Here is a 15,607-nt window from a genome sequence, read left to right on the forward strand (position 1 = left end):
GGGAGGCCATTGGTGAAAAGAGCACTGCCGGGCATTCTGCAGTGGGCTGGTGACATCCCTGGTGCCTTCCAGGCTCACGGGCCACCCGGCAATCAGGACCCCTTGAGTTCCCATTTGCACACGGTGTCATGCCAGCTAAGCTAAGGGCCTGAGGTAGCACCACAGGCCCAGCCTCTGCTGAGGGCTGGGTCACCTACATCATGGGGGTTGCTCCCACCCTAGGCCTGGACCTGACGCACCCTCCAGATCCCCCTCCATTCAGGACCTGCCCCGATACTGAACAGAAACTGCCTGCCGGGGTCACCTAGACTGGCCCTTTGTTGTAGAACAGGAGACCATCTTGAGAAGACAGAGGCAGGGTCTTGCTGGTTCAGTTCTCTGCAGCTGCAGAACAGCCAAGCCCCCCCTCTGCAGGCTCCTACCTGCTCAGTTTGCTCTCTCTCCAGTGTCATCTCTCTCTGCTTTCTTACTGTCTGTCATTCTCATTTTATGTTTCCTTCTGTTTCTCTCAGTCTCTCTCTCTCTTTCTCTCTCTCTCTCTCATCAGATGGCTGGCTGGAGGCAGGGTCCAGCTCAGGGATGGGGTGGGAATAGAGGTGGTGGACCTGAGATTGGTCACCCCTGGACGCTGGTCCTCACTCTTATCGCAGCCGGCTTTCTTCAAGGCCAGGACTGGGTAATGGTGTCGCTACTCCCGCTGCAGTCTGACGTCACGCTGCCGGGCCCTGCCAGACTGGAGGGCGAGCCCCAAGGGGACCTCATGCAGGCGCCGGGCCTCCCAGGCTCTCCTGCCCCACAGAACGTAAGTACCTGGCACCTAAGTCTGGGCTTAGGCCAAGGCCTAAGGGCTGCATAGGCAACAGGTGGACCAGTCACTCCCTCCCCCCAGGGACCTCCCAGGGTCTGTCTTGTCACTTCCACCAGCAAACAAGTCCTCAATGACCCTGAGATCCAGAAGTGTTCAGATATGGGCCTCTGCTCATCCCTTCAGTCTGGGACTTTCCCAGGGCAGGGCTGTGGAGCCTCATCAGACTTGGGGCACCCCAGTTTTAGGGGCAGCGTGCCCTCCTCAGATAGGGGCTCCCAAGGGCAGGCTATGTCTTCTCCATCGTTTGGGGGCTCCCCAGAGCCAGCCACAGACCCCTTTACCCCACAGAGGTAGGGTCCTGGCAGGTCCCCAGGCCTGGTCCAGCCTCCATTCACACGCTCTCCACACTCTGTCTCCCCAGACGCATGCCGGCTTCAGCTGCTCATCATTTGTGCCCGATGGCCCTCCAGAGAGGGCACCCTCACTGCCCCCACACAGCCCCAACATTGCGTCACCAGGCCCTGAGCAAGTCCAGGGCCACTGCCCAGCTGGCCCCGGCCCGGGCCCCTTCCGGCTCTCATCCTCAGACAAATATCCTGGCTTTGGCTTTGAGGAGGGCCCAGCAAACAGCTCTGGGCGCTTCCTCAAGGGCAGCCACGTGCCTTTCCACCCGTACAAGCGGCATTTCCATGAGGATGTCTTCCCGGAGGCCCAGACCGCCCTGGCCCTCGATGGACACTCCTTTAAGACCCCGGGGGCTCTGGAGGCCTTCGAGGAGATTCCTGTGGACGTGGGGGAGGCCGAGGCCTTCCTGCCTGGCTTCTCGGCGGAGGCCTGGTGCAATGGGCTCCCATACGCCAGCCAGGAGCACAGCCCCCAAGTCCTGGTGAGTACCAGTGGCCAGTAGGCATCCCACCTCCCCCATCCTCGTCCCTGGCAGCCTAGAAAGAGTCCTCTGAGATCAAACTCCAGACCTGCCCCTTTCAGACCTTGCCACTCAAGATCAGTGTGCTCCAAGGAAGCAGTAAGCTCAGAGAGTTGGGGCCTCTTGGCTTCAAGCTGAGCCTCCAGGTCAGCTGGGGGAAGGTGGGTGGGGGGTAAGCTGGCCTGGCTCAGCATGGAGGGGACAAGGTGGGGAAGGCAGGTCAAGCTAAGGAAGCTGGCAGCTTCCCAGAGGCTCCTGAGTCAGGATTCCAGTGTGACTTCCCTCTGTTTGTCTAAGTGTGAAGAATCCCCAGCCAGACTTACACGCCCGTATGCAAATGTGAGAAGAAAAACACATTCCAGAGGCCAAGAGAAGGGGTTTAGGGAGGAGCCACAGAGCACAATTTTCCCCTCGCCAGCATCAGTGTACAAAGTTGAGAGAGGATTTAAGTCTTCTCAAGGGGCCTTCTCCAGCCCTACCATTTGTCCTATGTATATTCATAGGAATACCTTGAAAGCACCTTGAAAGGTCAATATGTCTTTCCACAGCCATCCTCCCAAGCTGTGTAATCTTGGGCAAGTCACTTAACCTCTCTAACCCTCATCAAAAAAGGTTAACATGGGCTGACTAGTTAGCTCAGTTGGTTAGAACGTGGTGTTGATAAGTCCAAGGTGAAAGGTTCAGATCTCTGTACCGGCCAGCAGCCAAAAAAGAAAAAGCTTAACAGTACCTGCCTCATAGGATCATTGCTTTGGAAGAGAAAACTAAAAGGAGCTTGGTTTGGAGGTCCCCGAGACAGTGACTGAGTGGGCTCGGCCTGGGTTGTGCCTACTCCAGAAGCCCACCAGCCCACCTCACCTCCTGCCTTCAAACAAGCCCCCATTCCAGCTCCAAGCTACTCCCACCAAAGGCCTGTTTCAAAGGCAATTGGGCACCTACCAGGTATGGCCAAGACAGGACCTTATTCTGTGTTGGGAGCCCTTTGACAGCTTCTTCTCAGGCCCCTTGAACCTGATAGTAGCCCCCAGTGAGGGCACCATCATATCAGCTACTGCCCCAACTGTCCACGCAGTACCAGCTCCTGGTCATTCTGCCAGGTGTTTTCTTTCCAGTGCACCATTTAGTCCTCACAGCAACCCTCTAGAGAGTTCCCACAATCCTTATTTTGCAGATGAGGAAACTGAAGCTTACTGAGGCCAAGTGACTTGCCCAAGGTGCCCCCCAGCCTGTCAGTGGTGAGGATGAGATTTAGTCCACACATTTCCCCCCCACGTAACGGAGAAGAGTTCAGACCCAGAGCCCCACAGCTAGCTAGTTGACTAGCAATGTGACCTTGGGCACATCACTTCCCCTCTTTGGGCTCAGCCCCATCATCTTTCAAATGAAGGGGTTGAACACAAGTGCTCTTGACCCTTCCAGGCCTGAGATTCTATGATTATGGCAATCTCTGCATCAGCAACCTCAGGGCACACAATGAAAAAGGTCACAACTGATTTGCCCCTCTGGGCCCAGATGCTGGTTTCTTAAGGCCCCTGGTAACCCCAAGAAAGGCTTGTCTACCTTCCAGAACCTAACAGCACACCGCTTCTGTCCCTACTCAAGGCAGAGCTCTGTGCTGGGCCCTGGGACTCTGCGTGGGGCTCACAACCAGTGGGAAGCCAGAGGGTGGCCACCAGCACCACAGTAGCAGCAGGTTCTCTGCACATAGAGTGAGACAGTACGTAGGGCTCACGCACACCAGCAACTGGGCCATCTCCCTGGAGCAGGGAGCAAACATTCTGAGTTGGAGATGGCAGGAGATAGAGCAGAGAGGACTCACCAGCCCCATCCACAGAGCTTGTTGGAGCTTCCTGGGGCTTTGCAGGAGAGGAAACAGCAGGGACCTGGGGGCCACAGCTGGACCAACCTATCTGGCCAGTTCCAGTGCTCCCCTTACCATGGCTCCTAAGAGGGAATTCTGGTGCTGTGCCTTTTTCCGGGCATCCTTTGCAGACCTGCTCTGAGAGGCTGGGACCTCTGAACCAGCAAGCATGCCACAAGCCAGGCTTGGTGAGTGGGGTCAGGCACTGTACCCTTGTGCCCCAGCCTCAGTGACAAGCCTCCTCCACTTCTCTGGACAGCCCACCTGCAGTGAAATGGGGGATGGGGGTGCTGTCAGTTCCAGACTCAGTTCCACCACTAACTTGCTGAGTTTCTTTGGGAAAATCCCTGCCCTCGTCTCTTCTCTGTTTATTCTCCAGGCATGAGTTTTGGGGGAGGCAGAGTAGGGGTTGCTTTTGTGTAAGGTTCAGGATACTGGAAAGAAGGAAAAAAAAAAAAAGCCCAACCTGGTCATCTGCTTTCTCTTCCAGCAGGGGTCAGAGGTCAAGGTCAAGCCCCCAACTCTGGAGAGTGGTCCTGGGATGTACTGCTACCAGCCGCCCTTGCAGCACATGTACTGCCCCTCCCAGCCCCCCTTCCACCAGGTGGGTCCAGGGTGGGTGGGCATGCTTCACTGGGGTCTCATGACATTATGTGGATGTGTTGTGTGTGGGTGTGTGTATAAGTGCACATGCACACCTGGATGGGCAGGTGAGGGCGGCTGGGCCCTGAGCCTCAGGCTGGGCCATCCAGGGCAGGGGGCAGTGGTCATGGGGAGGGAAGCAACTGCCTTTCTGTAGGGGTGGACGGGGCTTACCTGAGCCCCTGGCAGGGCCTGAGAGGTCTCAAACAGGAAAGTGGAGCCAAGATTGAGGCAGGGCCATGATGTGAACCAAAAAGAGAGGGAGGAATAGAACTACCCTAGACAGACAGGAGCAGAGAGAAAAGGAGTGTGTATTGTGACACACAAGCCAGCAGGGCAGGGAACAATGGGCTTCGTTCCAGGTCAGCCACCACCTTGCCATGTGACCTTGGCCTCAAACTTTCCCTTAGCCTAGAGAGGGTGGGCACCAGGTGTGGGGTTAGGGGTACTTCCTACCTGGAAGGCACCACAGCCCCATCATCTTTGGCTCTTTCCTCCTTCCCCACCCCACTGCCCAGCTTCAGCTCCTCCCAAATGTACAGGACGCCAAGGAATTACCCCACACTGGCATGGGATGGAGGTTTTTAAAAAGAGAAAGAAAAGAGCCCCAGAGCAACCAGGCAGCTCCCAGGAGTCACCGGGCAAGACAGCGCAAGTGGCTGCCCAGCGCCCAGCTCCATCCACCTGCAGCCTGGCACTGAGACAGGCCCTGCCTGTGGAGCAGGTTCTACTCCCAGCTCTTTGGCATTGGCCCTGATCTTGGCCAAGCCAGGGAAGTAGGCAGGGGAGGGGGTGATCACACTGCCTGCCTTGCGGGGGAAAGGAAGAGACAGCAGGAAGCAAAGGGAACGTATGAGGAGATGTCCTCCGTGCTGCGAGGGGCCTGGCTGGAATGGTCAAAGCTATCCTGAGGCTCACTGTCTTACCCAGGGTAGGGGATGTCCCTGAGGCAGCCTGCCCTATCAGGGAGTAAGCCATAGCAGGCCACATAAGCAGGGGCCACCAGACCTGAAATGGCCTCACCATGCCTGGTCCTCCTTTGATGCCCTCTGCAGTCTGTACCCCCTCCTGGAACAAGATGGCCGCACCCAGGGCTTTATGGAGCCTGAAGAGAGGGTGACTCAGGCACTGAGTGTCTCTCGGGTGACCTGGAAAGAGCACTTCAGCCTGAAGCAGCTGGGGGAGTCAGAGTCTACTACCCCCCTGTCGCCATAAAACACCACCCCTGGCACCGCAGCCACTCCCTTTGCCGTAAAACCACCTCCTACCCCCACCTGCCCACTACCATGACCAGCCATTCCTAAGAGCCACTGAAACTTGTAAAAGGTGGCAGTGCCCAGCAAACGCCCAGGCTGGACATCCCACTTCCGGCCCAGCCATTCTAGGAGATGCAAAGGAGGCCTGGAGCACCTAACTGGAAGGGTGCAGAGGCTGAGGGCTGCCCCCATACTCTCTAGCCCAGCCAGGTGCCATCTCATCACCATGGCAACCAGAGTACCTAAAGAGCTGAGAGTAAGAAGCAGGAGGAAGGGAATTTGAGGCCTCAGATCCTGAGTTCTGGAATGTGACTCTCCTCACAGGCCCTCAGATGTCCACACCCTTGGCCACCCCCCTCAGATAGCTCTGCCCTGTGGTGGTGGAGCCCATGACCAGGGAGAAAAGAATCCGGTCTCAGCTCCTTCTCTGGATGCATATAAATAAAGGGAGGGAAAGCCTCCCTTAAAAAGACTGGTTACCAAGGCAATCACTCTGCCCCCTTTGACCTCCACAGTACTCCCCAGGTGGTGGCAGCTACCCTGTACCCTACCTGGGCTCCTCACACTATCAGTACCAGCGGATTGCACCCCAGGCCAGCACCGACGGGCACCAGCCTCTCTTCCCAAAGCCTATTTACTCCTACAGGTACATTTCATAGGGTGGAAGGAAGAAGGGTGAGAGGGCTCCCGGGGAAACTGAGGCATGGAATCCTTGGGGTATAAGGGTAGTGGCAGGGGATGGAAGTCACACCCAATGGGCTTCCAGAGGATTTTGGAGAGAGGATTCCTGCGTGGGGGCAGGGGGATAGACTGGATCACCTCTGATCTTTCATCTAACCCTGGGAAGTCATGTCTGTGGCTCAACTAGGCAGTTGCCTGCTGAGGTCTAACTTCCTGGGGCCTGGGGCCTGGGACTGAGAGTTTAGGGGGGATGCACATCGCCTTCCTCACTACCCCCAGATACAAAGAGAAGCTCCATCTCAAAGCTCTACTGGAAATAAATGAGGGATAAGGACTGCAAATGTGACTCAGTTATCCACCATCTTCTAGATCTGGTGGGAATTCTCTGGGTCTGGGTCTCAGGTGCCGAGCAGTACCCACCTGTTGGGAAGCCCTTTTGTTCGTCCTTTCATTCATCCAACCAACAGTGACACTTGACTTAATGCATGCGAGGCCCCTCCTGGGGTCAGGTCATCAGTTAATACAGGCTCAGGGGAAGGAAGAGGAACATAGACATCAGCCAGGGGCACATAGGGAGTTCGTGGAAGGCAGGACCAGGTGCAGAGGAGCACACTCAGGCCTTGGAGTCCAGCAGAACTGGGTTCAAGACCAGGCTCTGGAATTTACTCTCTGTGAAACCTCAGGCAAATTACTTTATCTCTCTGAGCCTCTGTTTATTCATCTGATTATAAAAAAGGAGGGGTCAGGGGGACAGCAACTCAAGACATTGGAAGGATTAAGTAAGAGAAGTAGGTACCATGCCTGGCACATTGTAGGGGCTCAAGAAACCTTGGTTCCTTCCTGCTATCCAGCACTCAAGCAGTTGGCTGAGGACTGACTGGTAATGACAGCTTCCATTTCATGAGTGCATTTTATGTGCTAGGCCTCATCCTGGATCCTCACGACTCTGAGGTAGCTATTACTTTCTTCACTTCAAAGCTGAGGAAACTGAGGCTCAGAGAGGTTAAGGCACTCACCCAAGGCCATACGGCTAGCAAGTGGCTAAGCCAGGCTGACAGCCTGGGTTTCTCAGCTTCTGCAAGACCCTTGTGTGTCTGTAATTCCTGACTTCAGCCCCTTTTTTTCAACCTCCACCTCACAGAGCCTCTCCAGGGCTAGGTGGCTCTGGGGGGGCTCAGGGACTGGTCAGAGACTCAGACTCTCAGGAGTTTTCTCTGTCCTCAGCATCCTCATCTTCATGGCCCTCAAGAACAGTAAAACTGGGAGCCTTCCTGTCAGCGAGATCTACAATTTTATGACGGAACACTTTCCTTACTTCAAGGTGAGCCCAAGGTCTGTCCCCACCACCCCCAAGTCCTGGACAAGCCAGGCCTCTGCAGAGCCGGAGGACTAGGCCTGGTGGTGAAGAGGAGTTAGACAGCCAAGAGAGGGGGTTCGCCCCATACATGCTTTCCCTTGTCTCCACCTCAGAAGGACAGAGTTCCCAAACAAGGGGCTCCACGTGGGGAAGAGGGAGCTCACACTTCTCACCCAAGGTCACACAGCAGACTGGAGTCAGACCTTCTGCGGGAGGAAGGTGGATGTGCCAGTCCTGAGAGGCTTCAGGGAGTACCCACCAACCCCGAGCGGGGAGAGAAACTAGGGGAGGAAGGGAGAGACTGAACCAACCCCTACCCCCAGGATGCTGTGGGGCTGGAGGAATTTGAGTAGGAGCTGGTCAGCTAAGGTGACATGGGATGCTGGGGCCAAAGAACCCGTTGCCTGCCAGGGTGAGATGAGGATCTGTCTCTGTGGGCAGCAGGCTCAACTGCAGTTCTGCCAGAAAGTGGGGTGTGGGCTTCCTGGTCTTTGAGTGTCCCAGGGAATTGGCTGGCTCCCCCACTCCTTGAGAGGATCTAGTTCCTGTCATCCACAGAAGGGGTTTCTGGGCGGTTCTCCCCAACTCCCTCCCTAGAGGCAGGATTGGTACCTTTCTCCTCGAATGGGCACACACATCAGAGGGGGTGGTTCATCTACCCAAGGTCACACAGCAGGTGGGCTCAGTTGCTGGGTCAAGCTGTTTGGCTTCATATACCACACACCTCCCCTCGCTGCATTTCTCCCAGGCCCTCCAGCACAGACCCCTTCTCCTGGGGTGGTTGCAGGAGAGACCAGAGCTTGTGTGTGAGGTCTGCCTTCCCCAAGACCTGCACCCTTGTGGATACAATCTCATCTGCTACCCAGGCGGGGGGTGGTGGTGCAGGGAGCTGAGGTCCAGGTAATCCAGAACTCAGCTCCACCTGCCAGTGGGTGATTCCTGCCCCCACCATCTAACCAACTGTCCTGTCTATGGATAATTTGAGGCTGATGTTCTAACAAGTTTGTACTTGCTGAGCTGCCATCAGATGGGGAGGGAGTGAGATAGGCAGAGTGGTCTGGCCGGGGATGGAAAAGTATGTGGATCCATCAGAGGTTCTAGAAGGGAGAGGAGGAGACAGGAGAGTTGTCTCTGGATTCGAGACACTTCAAAGCCTGTATCCAGGGCTGCCCCATACCCCAGCAGGTCAGGGGGCTGGGTTCTTGCTACCCACTAGAGCTTTTGGAGGGTCCTCCAGGACTTCAAGGGGCCAGGCCAGAGAAAGGGACACGGGGGCCCTGCCCCACTCCTCTCAGCCCTCCCTCCCTGCCAGCTCCCAGCCTGGCCCCCAGCGCTTCCCTGCATCTCGTCTTCCTGGCTTAATTATTTTTCCTGGGAGCCATGTAATCCCTGTTTTATGGGCTGAAGAGTGAAGAGGTCCAACAGCTTTTCTCCTCTGGTTCTAGTTGTTGTTCTTGGCCAGTTGCATCACTCCTCACTTCCGAGTTTACATTTGACTTCAGAGAGAAAACATCTGTGAGGACGGGAGGGCCCCGGATGGCGAGGCGGGCCTTATGGGGTGACCTGGGCAGGGCCCTCAGCTAGGGGACGGAGTTGTAGTCTGGGCTCTGTCACTGCCCCTTTGTGTGATCTAGGACTAGGCCCTATGTTCTCTGGACCTCAGTTTCCCAATCTGTGAAATGGTCAGGTTGGACCAATTGGCACATGGATATCTTCCAACTCTTGACATTTCGGTTCCCCTGTGACCTACCTAAGGAATTAGTTCAGCAATCCCGTGCCCCCTCCATCTCTCGCTCCCCACTTGAAGGTCATTTTTCTGAGCAAGGACAGAGTGGACCCTGGGGTGGGCAGCATTCATGCCCAAGGCAGCTGATGTGGGCGTCCTATAGCCCATGAGTCAGGGATGTGGGACTGGGGAAGTGTCCAGCCACTGGACATAATTGTTAGTGCTGACCATCCCTCTTCCAAACAGGAAGTGGCTGGGGTGGGGGCTGCCCTGACATCCCAAAGTCACAGATTTATGGGGCCATAAAAGGCCCCAGTACCCATTAACTCTGTCCACGGGGAGACATAGCCTTGACTCCTACTGAAGACTGTTGTGGGAGTCAAAGATGAATCCCCAGTTGGCTGGCCTGGTGGCTCAAGAATCCTCCTCAGTGACCCTGGGAGCCTTGGGGTCATCTCAGCTAGCCCCCTGCCCCAGGCCAGCTGCCCCTAAGAAAGGTTCCAGCAGCTCCTACCAGCAACTTGCAATGATGCTGGCATCAGGGCCTGGTTCTGCTGGGAGTGATTCAGAGTGGCTGCTCCCTGGGGCAAGTGAGCTGGGGAGGAGGGCGTGGCTGCCCCTCATTAAGCAGAAACTTCAGGCTGATAGGGAGAGGGGCCAGGTGATGAGGGCAAAAGAGCCCCACCAGCCAGAGCAGGTACTAAACCCACAGACAGCCCCCGCTGGGCTCAGGGCTGTCACAGAGCCTGGAACAGAGCTGGAAGTGGGGGTTGAGGGTACCACGGGCACCCCCGCCACCGCCTCTCACCCAACTGAGTCAGCCTAATGGTTTTTACAACCCTCCCTGGGCACAATTACTGCACTAGTGGCATGACCAGGCCTCCTAATGGGTGTTTATTCTGTTGGCACGAGTACCCCCTGCCTGAGGGCTGGCCTCCCCACCAGGGCACGCCCCCTGGGCACACTCATGCAAACACTCACACCCACACACTCATCCAATCATGGATACCCACACACATACCCAGAGAGACTTTCTCACACACAGCCATCCCCAGGAACACATACATCCTCAAGTCAGAGGAATTCACAGGCCCATACCCAGGAGATACTGCACATACCAGGGAGACACATGCAGGGACCTAAGCACGTGCTCATACACACTGCTCCCCCCCAAACACCAAAACCCAGATATGCACAAACACGTGTGCAACATGTGCACACACCCAAACACGCACCACCCTCACCCGTCTTTCTTTTCTCCCAAACTTGCCCGAAGGGGATGAGGCAGACCCAGGAGAGGAGCATTCCGTAGCCTCCTCCTAATTCCCTCTCCAACGCTAGCACAGGAGACCTCGGAGTAGTGAGTTCCCTTTCCACAGAGGGGCCCAGCACAGACCTGAAGACCAGTGGGGAGTGGTCCGACTTCAGATGAAGGCATGGGCCAGGAAGCCTCTGAAGCACCCCCCAGCCCTCAACAGTCCTCTGAAGGGGCGTGCCAGGGATGGGGATGGGATGAAGGCAGATTTTAGGTGAAAATAACTTGTGATCCAGGTTCCTGCTCACCCCTTCCCTGCCATCAAAGGGTACTGAGCGTATCCTGGGTGTTCAGGTGGACGATGAGCCCCAGAGTGGGCAGCAGTTCTGTGCCCATGGGGAAAACAAAGGAGTGCTCTAGAGCCCAGATCCAGAGCCAGCTCTGGCTGCCTAACCCAGCCTGAATTCTTGCCTTGCTCCGCTCCGGCAGACAGCGCCTGATGGCTGGAAGAATTCTGTCCGCCACAACCTATCTCTCAACAAGTGCTTCGAGAAGGTGGAGAACAAATCAGGCAGTTCCTCTCGCAAGGGCTGCCTGTGGGCCCTCAATCCAGCCAAGATCGACAAGATGCAGGAGGAGCTGCAGAAGTGGAAGAGGAAAGACCCCATTGCTGTGCGCAAAAGCATGGCCAAGCCAGGTGAGGCTGGCCAGGTGTGCAAGGGAGGGTCCAGGGTACCCAGGAGCCAAAAAGGAAACAGAGAATTGAGGAGGGAGGTAAGGGCCTGAGTGCAGGATCCAAGGCTGGGGAGGGCTGGGGAAGGCCATGGACGAGGGAGGTCTCACGGTGCTCCTTCTCTCTTGGGCCTTTTCAGAAGAGCTGGACAGCCTCATTGGAGACAAGAGGGAGAAGTTGGGCTCTCCGCTGATGGGCTGTCCAGCCCCTGGGCTGGCAGGCTCAGGCCCCATCCGGCCCCTGGCACCCCCAGCTGGGCTCTCCCAGCCTCTGCACTCACTTCACCCAGCTCCGGGCCCCATTCCTGGCAAGAACCCCCTGCAGGACCTACTGGGGGGGCATGCACCCTCCTGCTATGGGCAGACATACCCACACCTCTCACCGGGCCTGGCCCCTCCTGGACCCCCACAGCCGTTGTTCCCACAGCCGGATGGGCACCTCGAGCTGCGGGCCCAGCCAGGCACCCCTCAGGACTCACCTCTGCCTGCCCACACCCCACCCAGCCACAGTGCCAAGCTGCTGGCTGAGCCTTCCCCAGCCAGGACCGTGCATGACACCCTACTGCCAGACGGAGACCTTGGTACCGACCTAGATGCCATCAACCCCTCTCTCACTGACTTCGACTTCCAGGGTGAGCTGGAGGGTGGGAAAGGGGAGGCAGGACAGGACTGGAGAGGTGCACCGGGCCACGTGGCCCATCCTCTCCAAGTCTCCAGGCTGCAGCCTGCAAGCTGCCGGGTCTCTGGTCAACTGAAGCAGAGAGCAGGGGGCATCAAGCTTCCCACTCGCTCCCTGCCATCCAGAGTACAGGGCAAAGAGGAATGTCCATGCCCCCATCTCCCTCTGCCTGGTGCCCCCAAACATGCTTCGACTGACCCCATCATCAAACCACTGTCAGCATTGGGTAGGCTGGAAAGGGCTCCATGTTCTATTCCATACTCAATTGTGAGTGACTGGTAGTCTGAACATTCCCAGAGTCATTTGCTGTTTTTGTCGAGAGAGACCCTCCCCCTGGAGGAATGTAAGGCCTGAGCTGGGCAAGTTCTGGAGAGATCTGGGGATGGAAGTCCAGGAAGAGGTTCTACCCATTCTACTCCTTCTTGTCTGTTCCATCTCTGCACGGGTTCAAGCCCACCCCTTCCCATCTAAACTCCAGTGCACCCTTGGACCCTGGAACCAGCCACTAGAAGTTTGGAAGGGAATGCTAATCCAGGCCTAAGACCCTCTGTGTGCACTGGGGTAGGGGACATCTACAAGTAGGTGGAGGCAGCCTACCCTCAGAGAGCTCCCAGTCTGACAGGGAGATTGCCCAGGTCTTGGGAAGCTAATATTAGAAAAGTGCACATAAATCCTCACCCCAGTCCAGAAGTGGGGAACAGAGCCCTAATAGCCTCAGAGGAAGCTATAGACATGTGAGATGCAATAAACATTGACTTGAGCCCCTACTAAACATCAGGCATCATGCTAGTCGCTTTCCAGGTGCTCTCTCATCTGGGCCCATAGGCCAGAAGAGATTATTAAACCCATTTCACAGATGTGCACAGAGGTTAAGAAACTTATTCAAGGTCACTTGCTTTTTTTTTTCTTTTTTTTTAAGATGACTGGTAAGAGGATCTTAACCCTTGACTTGGTGTTGTCAGCACCACGCTCTCCCAGTGAGCTAACTGGCCATCCCTATATGGGATCCGAACCCATGGCCTTGGTGTTATCAGCACCACACTCTCCCAAGTGAGCCACGGGCCGGCCCTTCAAGGTCACTTTCTAAAGAGGGAGAGTTAGGATTAGAAACCACGCAGCCAAGTTCAGTCCAGGGTTTAGTGAGGACTTCTTTCTCCAGAGCAGGAGCCCCAGGCCCTGGCCTGCCATGATGCAGGTCACACGACACTGAGAGGGATCAGGTGGTACCATTGTTTGTTCCCCAGAGTCAGGTGAGCTTCCTGGCTCTGCTCTGTCCCCTGGGCCTGGCAGTGGAGGAGGCCTGGGGAGCCATGCCCATCCACTGCATCAGAACCAGCAGTGCACTGTGGGAAGATCCTTGGTCTGGGCTGCAGATCCACTTTCCTTGGAAGCCTGGGCAGAAGCCAGGGTGAAGAGTTACTGGAATTTCCCCTAGGCTAACCCCTGAATGCACAGCATTTACATCAACCCTTCCAATAAGCCATTCTCAAACCGTTGAGTCTCCCCAGTGTCCCCCACCAAAAAAGAGCCACAGAGGTCCTCGGTATCACATGGGAAGAAGAATTTGAGGCTCAGAGAGGTTCAGCAACTATCTGCAGTGACATGGCTAGTGCTAGGGTCTGTTCCCAGTCAATGTCACCCCATCCTGCTCTCTGCAATGTGTGAGAGCCTCATGGTGGAAGCAGAAAAGGCTTCTCTGGTGCGTCCCAATGACACCTGTTCTCTCCTCTCCCTACTCCCCCAAATAGGAAACCTGTGGGAACAGCTGAAGGATGACAGCTTGGCCCTCGACCCCCTGGTTCTGGTGACCTCGTCCCCAACATCATCTTCGATGCTGCCACCCCTGCCACCATCTCACTGCTTCCCCCCTGGGCCCTGTCTGGCAGAGACAGGCAGTGGGACAGGCGATTTGGCACCACCAGGCAGTGGGGGCTCCGGGGCACTGGGTGACCTGCACCTCACCACCCTCTACTCGGCCTTCATGGAGCTGGAGCCCACGCCCCCCACCGCCCCCACCGGCCCCTCTGTGTACCTCAGTCCCAGCTCCAAGCCCATGGCCCTGGCATAAGCTATGCCCAGCATCAGCTCCAGCCTTTGCCTGGTCTGGAAGTCCCAGCTGGTCGCCCACATTGGGCTCACCTTAAAGGTCAAGGAAGGAAAACACTACCTGTCCCCTATGCCACTAAGCCAACATGTTTGTTAGCTGGCAGCTGGGGGCATAGAAGACACCACCCAGGATGCTGCCCCTCACACATTTCTGCCACCTGGTGGTCCAGCTCCTCACTCAGCGCCCCTGAAGAGCAAATGTCCGGGCAAGAAGAAAATGCACTCTCCCAAGCTCACACTCACCCACACCTAAGCACTTGCACACACACACTCACACACGATTATTCAGACGTGCACCCAGCTACGTATTTTATACCCAGAGGAGTCAAAACTACATCACAAAGAGCCTGACTTCATCTCTGGGGCAGCTGAGAGCAGAGGGCTCTCACGCCCCCATGCCAGGCTGAAGATCTCCCTGGAACTCCACTCTGACATCCACGTACTCTGCAGACCTGGCCCCCTCCAGTTATGTTTTTTCCCAGAAGCCCACTGTATTTATTCTCCCATCTTCACCCCAACAGCCCAGCAAGGAGGAGGAGACAGAAAGCACCTCCCCAAGTTGTCTGTGGATCCCCACAGGGATTGCTACGTAGCAGTACTTGCTCTGCCAGGCTGTATCCGTCCTCATCATATACTCTGTCTGGCCTCTTCCAGGGTGACACACAGAAGAGGCAATGTCCACCCAGGGACCAAACTGAGCCCAATTCAGACACAAAGTGTCTGGATAAGCCCTTGCCCTTGGAAACTTGAATGTGTCCTCTTCTCCCAGTCCCGGGTACAGGAAGGGCCCCCTCCAGGTCACCACAATCTCACTCCTTCTCTAGAGCAAAGTTCATGTAGTTTAGGTCCCAGTGTACTACAGTCAGTCCCCGATCTACGATGGTTCAACTTAAGATTTTTTGACTTTAAGATGGTGCGAAAGCCATACGCACTCAGTTTGTTCCTCAACTTACAATGGGGCTACATCCTGATAAACCCATCGTAAGTTGAAAATATCATTAAATCGTAAACACACTTTCAACTTATAATATTTCCAACTTAGGATGGTTTATTGGGACATAGCCCCATCATAAGCAGAGCAGTATCTATAATTACGTCCTACTGTCTCAGGCAGCCTGGGGGTTCAAGGAAGGGAAGCCCAGCACAGGCTGGTGGGAGAGCTCCCATGCCCCTCTCTCTTGGCAGACCCAGGATAGCCAGGAAGCACAAGGGATATCCCTGGAGCTAGGGAGTGTGGCCCAGGTGCCCTCCATCCCCTACCCAAGAGTCCAGCCCCCGCTAAGTGGGAGCCTCAGTCTACCCTGGGCCTGAGAGTGACAAGAACCTCAAGAGGTGGGTCCCAGGGTCCTATGAGGCACAAGCAGATCCCTCGATGGTCTGCCATTGTCCCCTGTCCTGGAACAATAAAGCAAGTGCCTTGTGGTCTCAGCTACTGAGCTTTCATTTCTGGACCTCTCTTCCCTAGGCAGAAAGGCCAGGCCAGACTGATGGTAGATGCCCTGGGCCTGTGATGCCACTCCTACCCCCACCCAGAACTATGAAGTTTCCAAAACCAAAAAGTGAGGCATCCAGGAGGATT

General features: G+C 56.0%; 1 protein-coding gene across 1 annotated transcript; it reads left to right on the forward strand.

Annotated features, from left to right (window-relative positions):
- Nucleotides 1-679: 679 nt before the first annotated feature.
- Nucleotides 680-14,030, forward strand: FOXN1 (forkhead box N1). Its single transcript, XM_063113039.1, has 8 exons — nucleotides 680-802; nucleotides 1,230-1,694; nucleotides 4,088-4,198; nucleotides 6,008-6,138; nucleotides 7,398-7,494; nucleotides 11,001-11,208; nucleotides 11,384-11,875; nucleotides 13,671-14,030. The coding sequence occupies exons 1-8, from the start codon at nucleotides 680-682 to the stop codon at nucleotides 13,988-13,990; spliced, it is 1,947 nt and encodes a 648-aa protein (XP_062969109.1). The 3' UTR covers nucleotides 13,991-14,030.
- The last annotated feature ends 1,577 nt before the right edge of the window (nucleotides 14,031-15,607 follow it).

The sequence above is a fragment of the Cynocephalus volans genome, chromosome 10 (genome assembly GCF_027409185.1).
Source record: "Cynocephalus volans isolate mCynVol1 chromosome 10, mCynVol1.pri, whole genome shotgun sequence".
Lineage (NCBI taxonomy): Eukaryota > Metazoa > Chordata > Mammalia > Dermoptera > Cynocephalidae > Cynocephalus > Cynocephalus volans.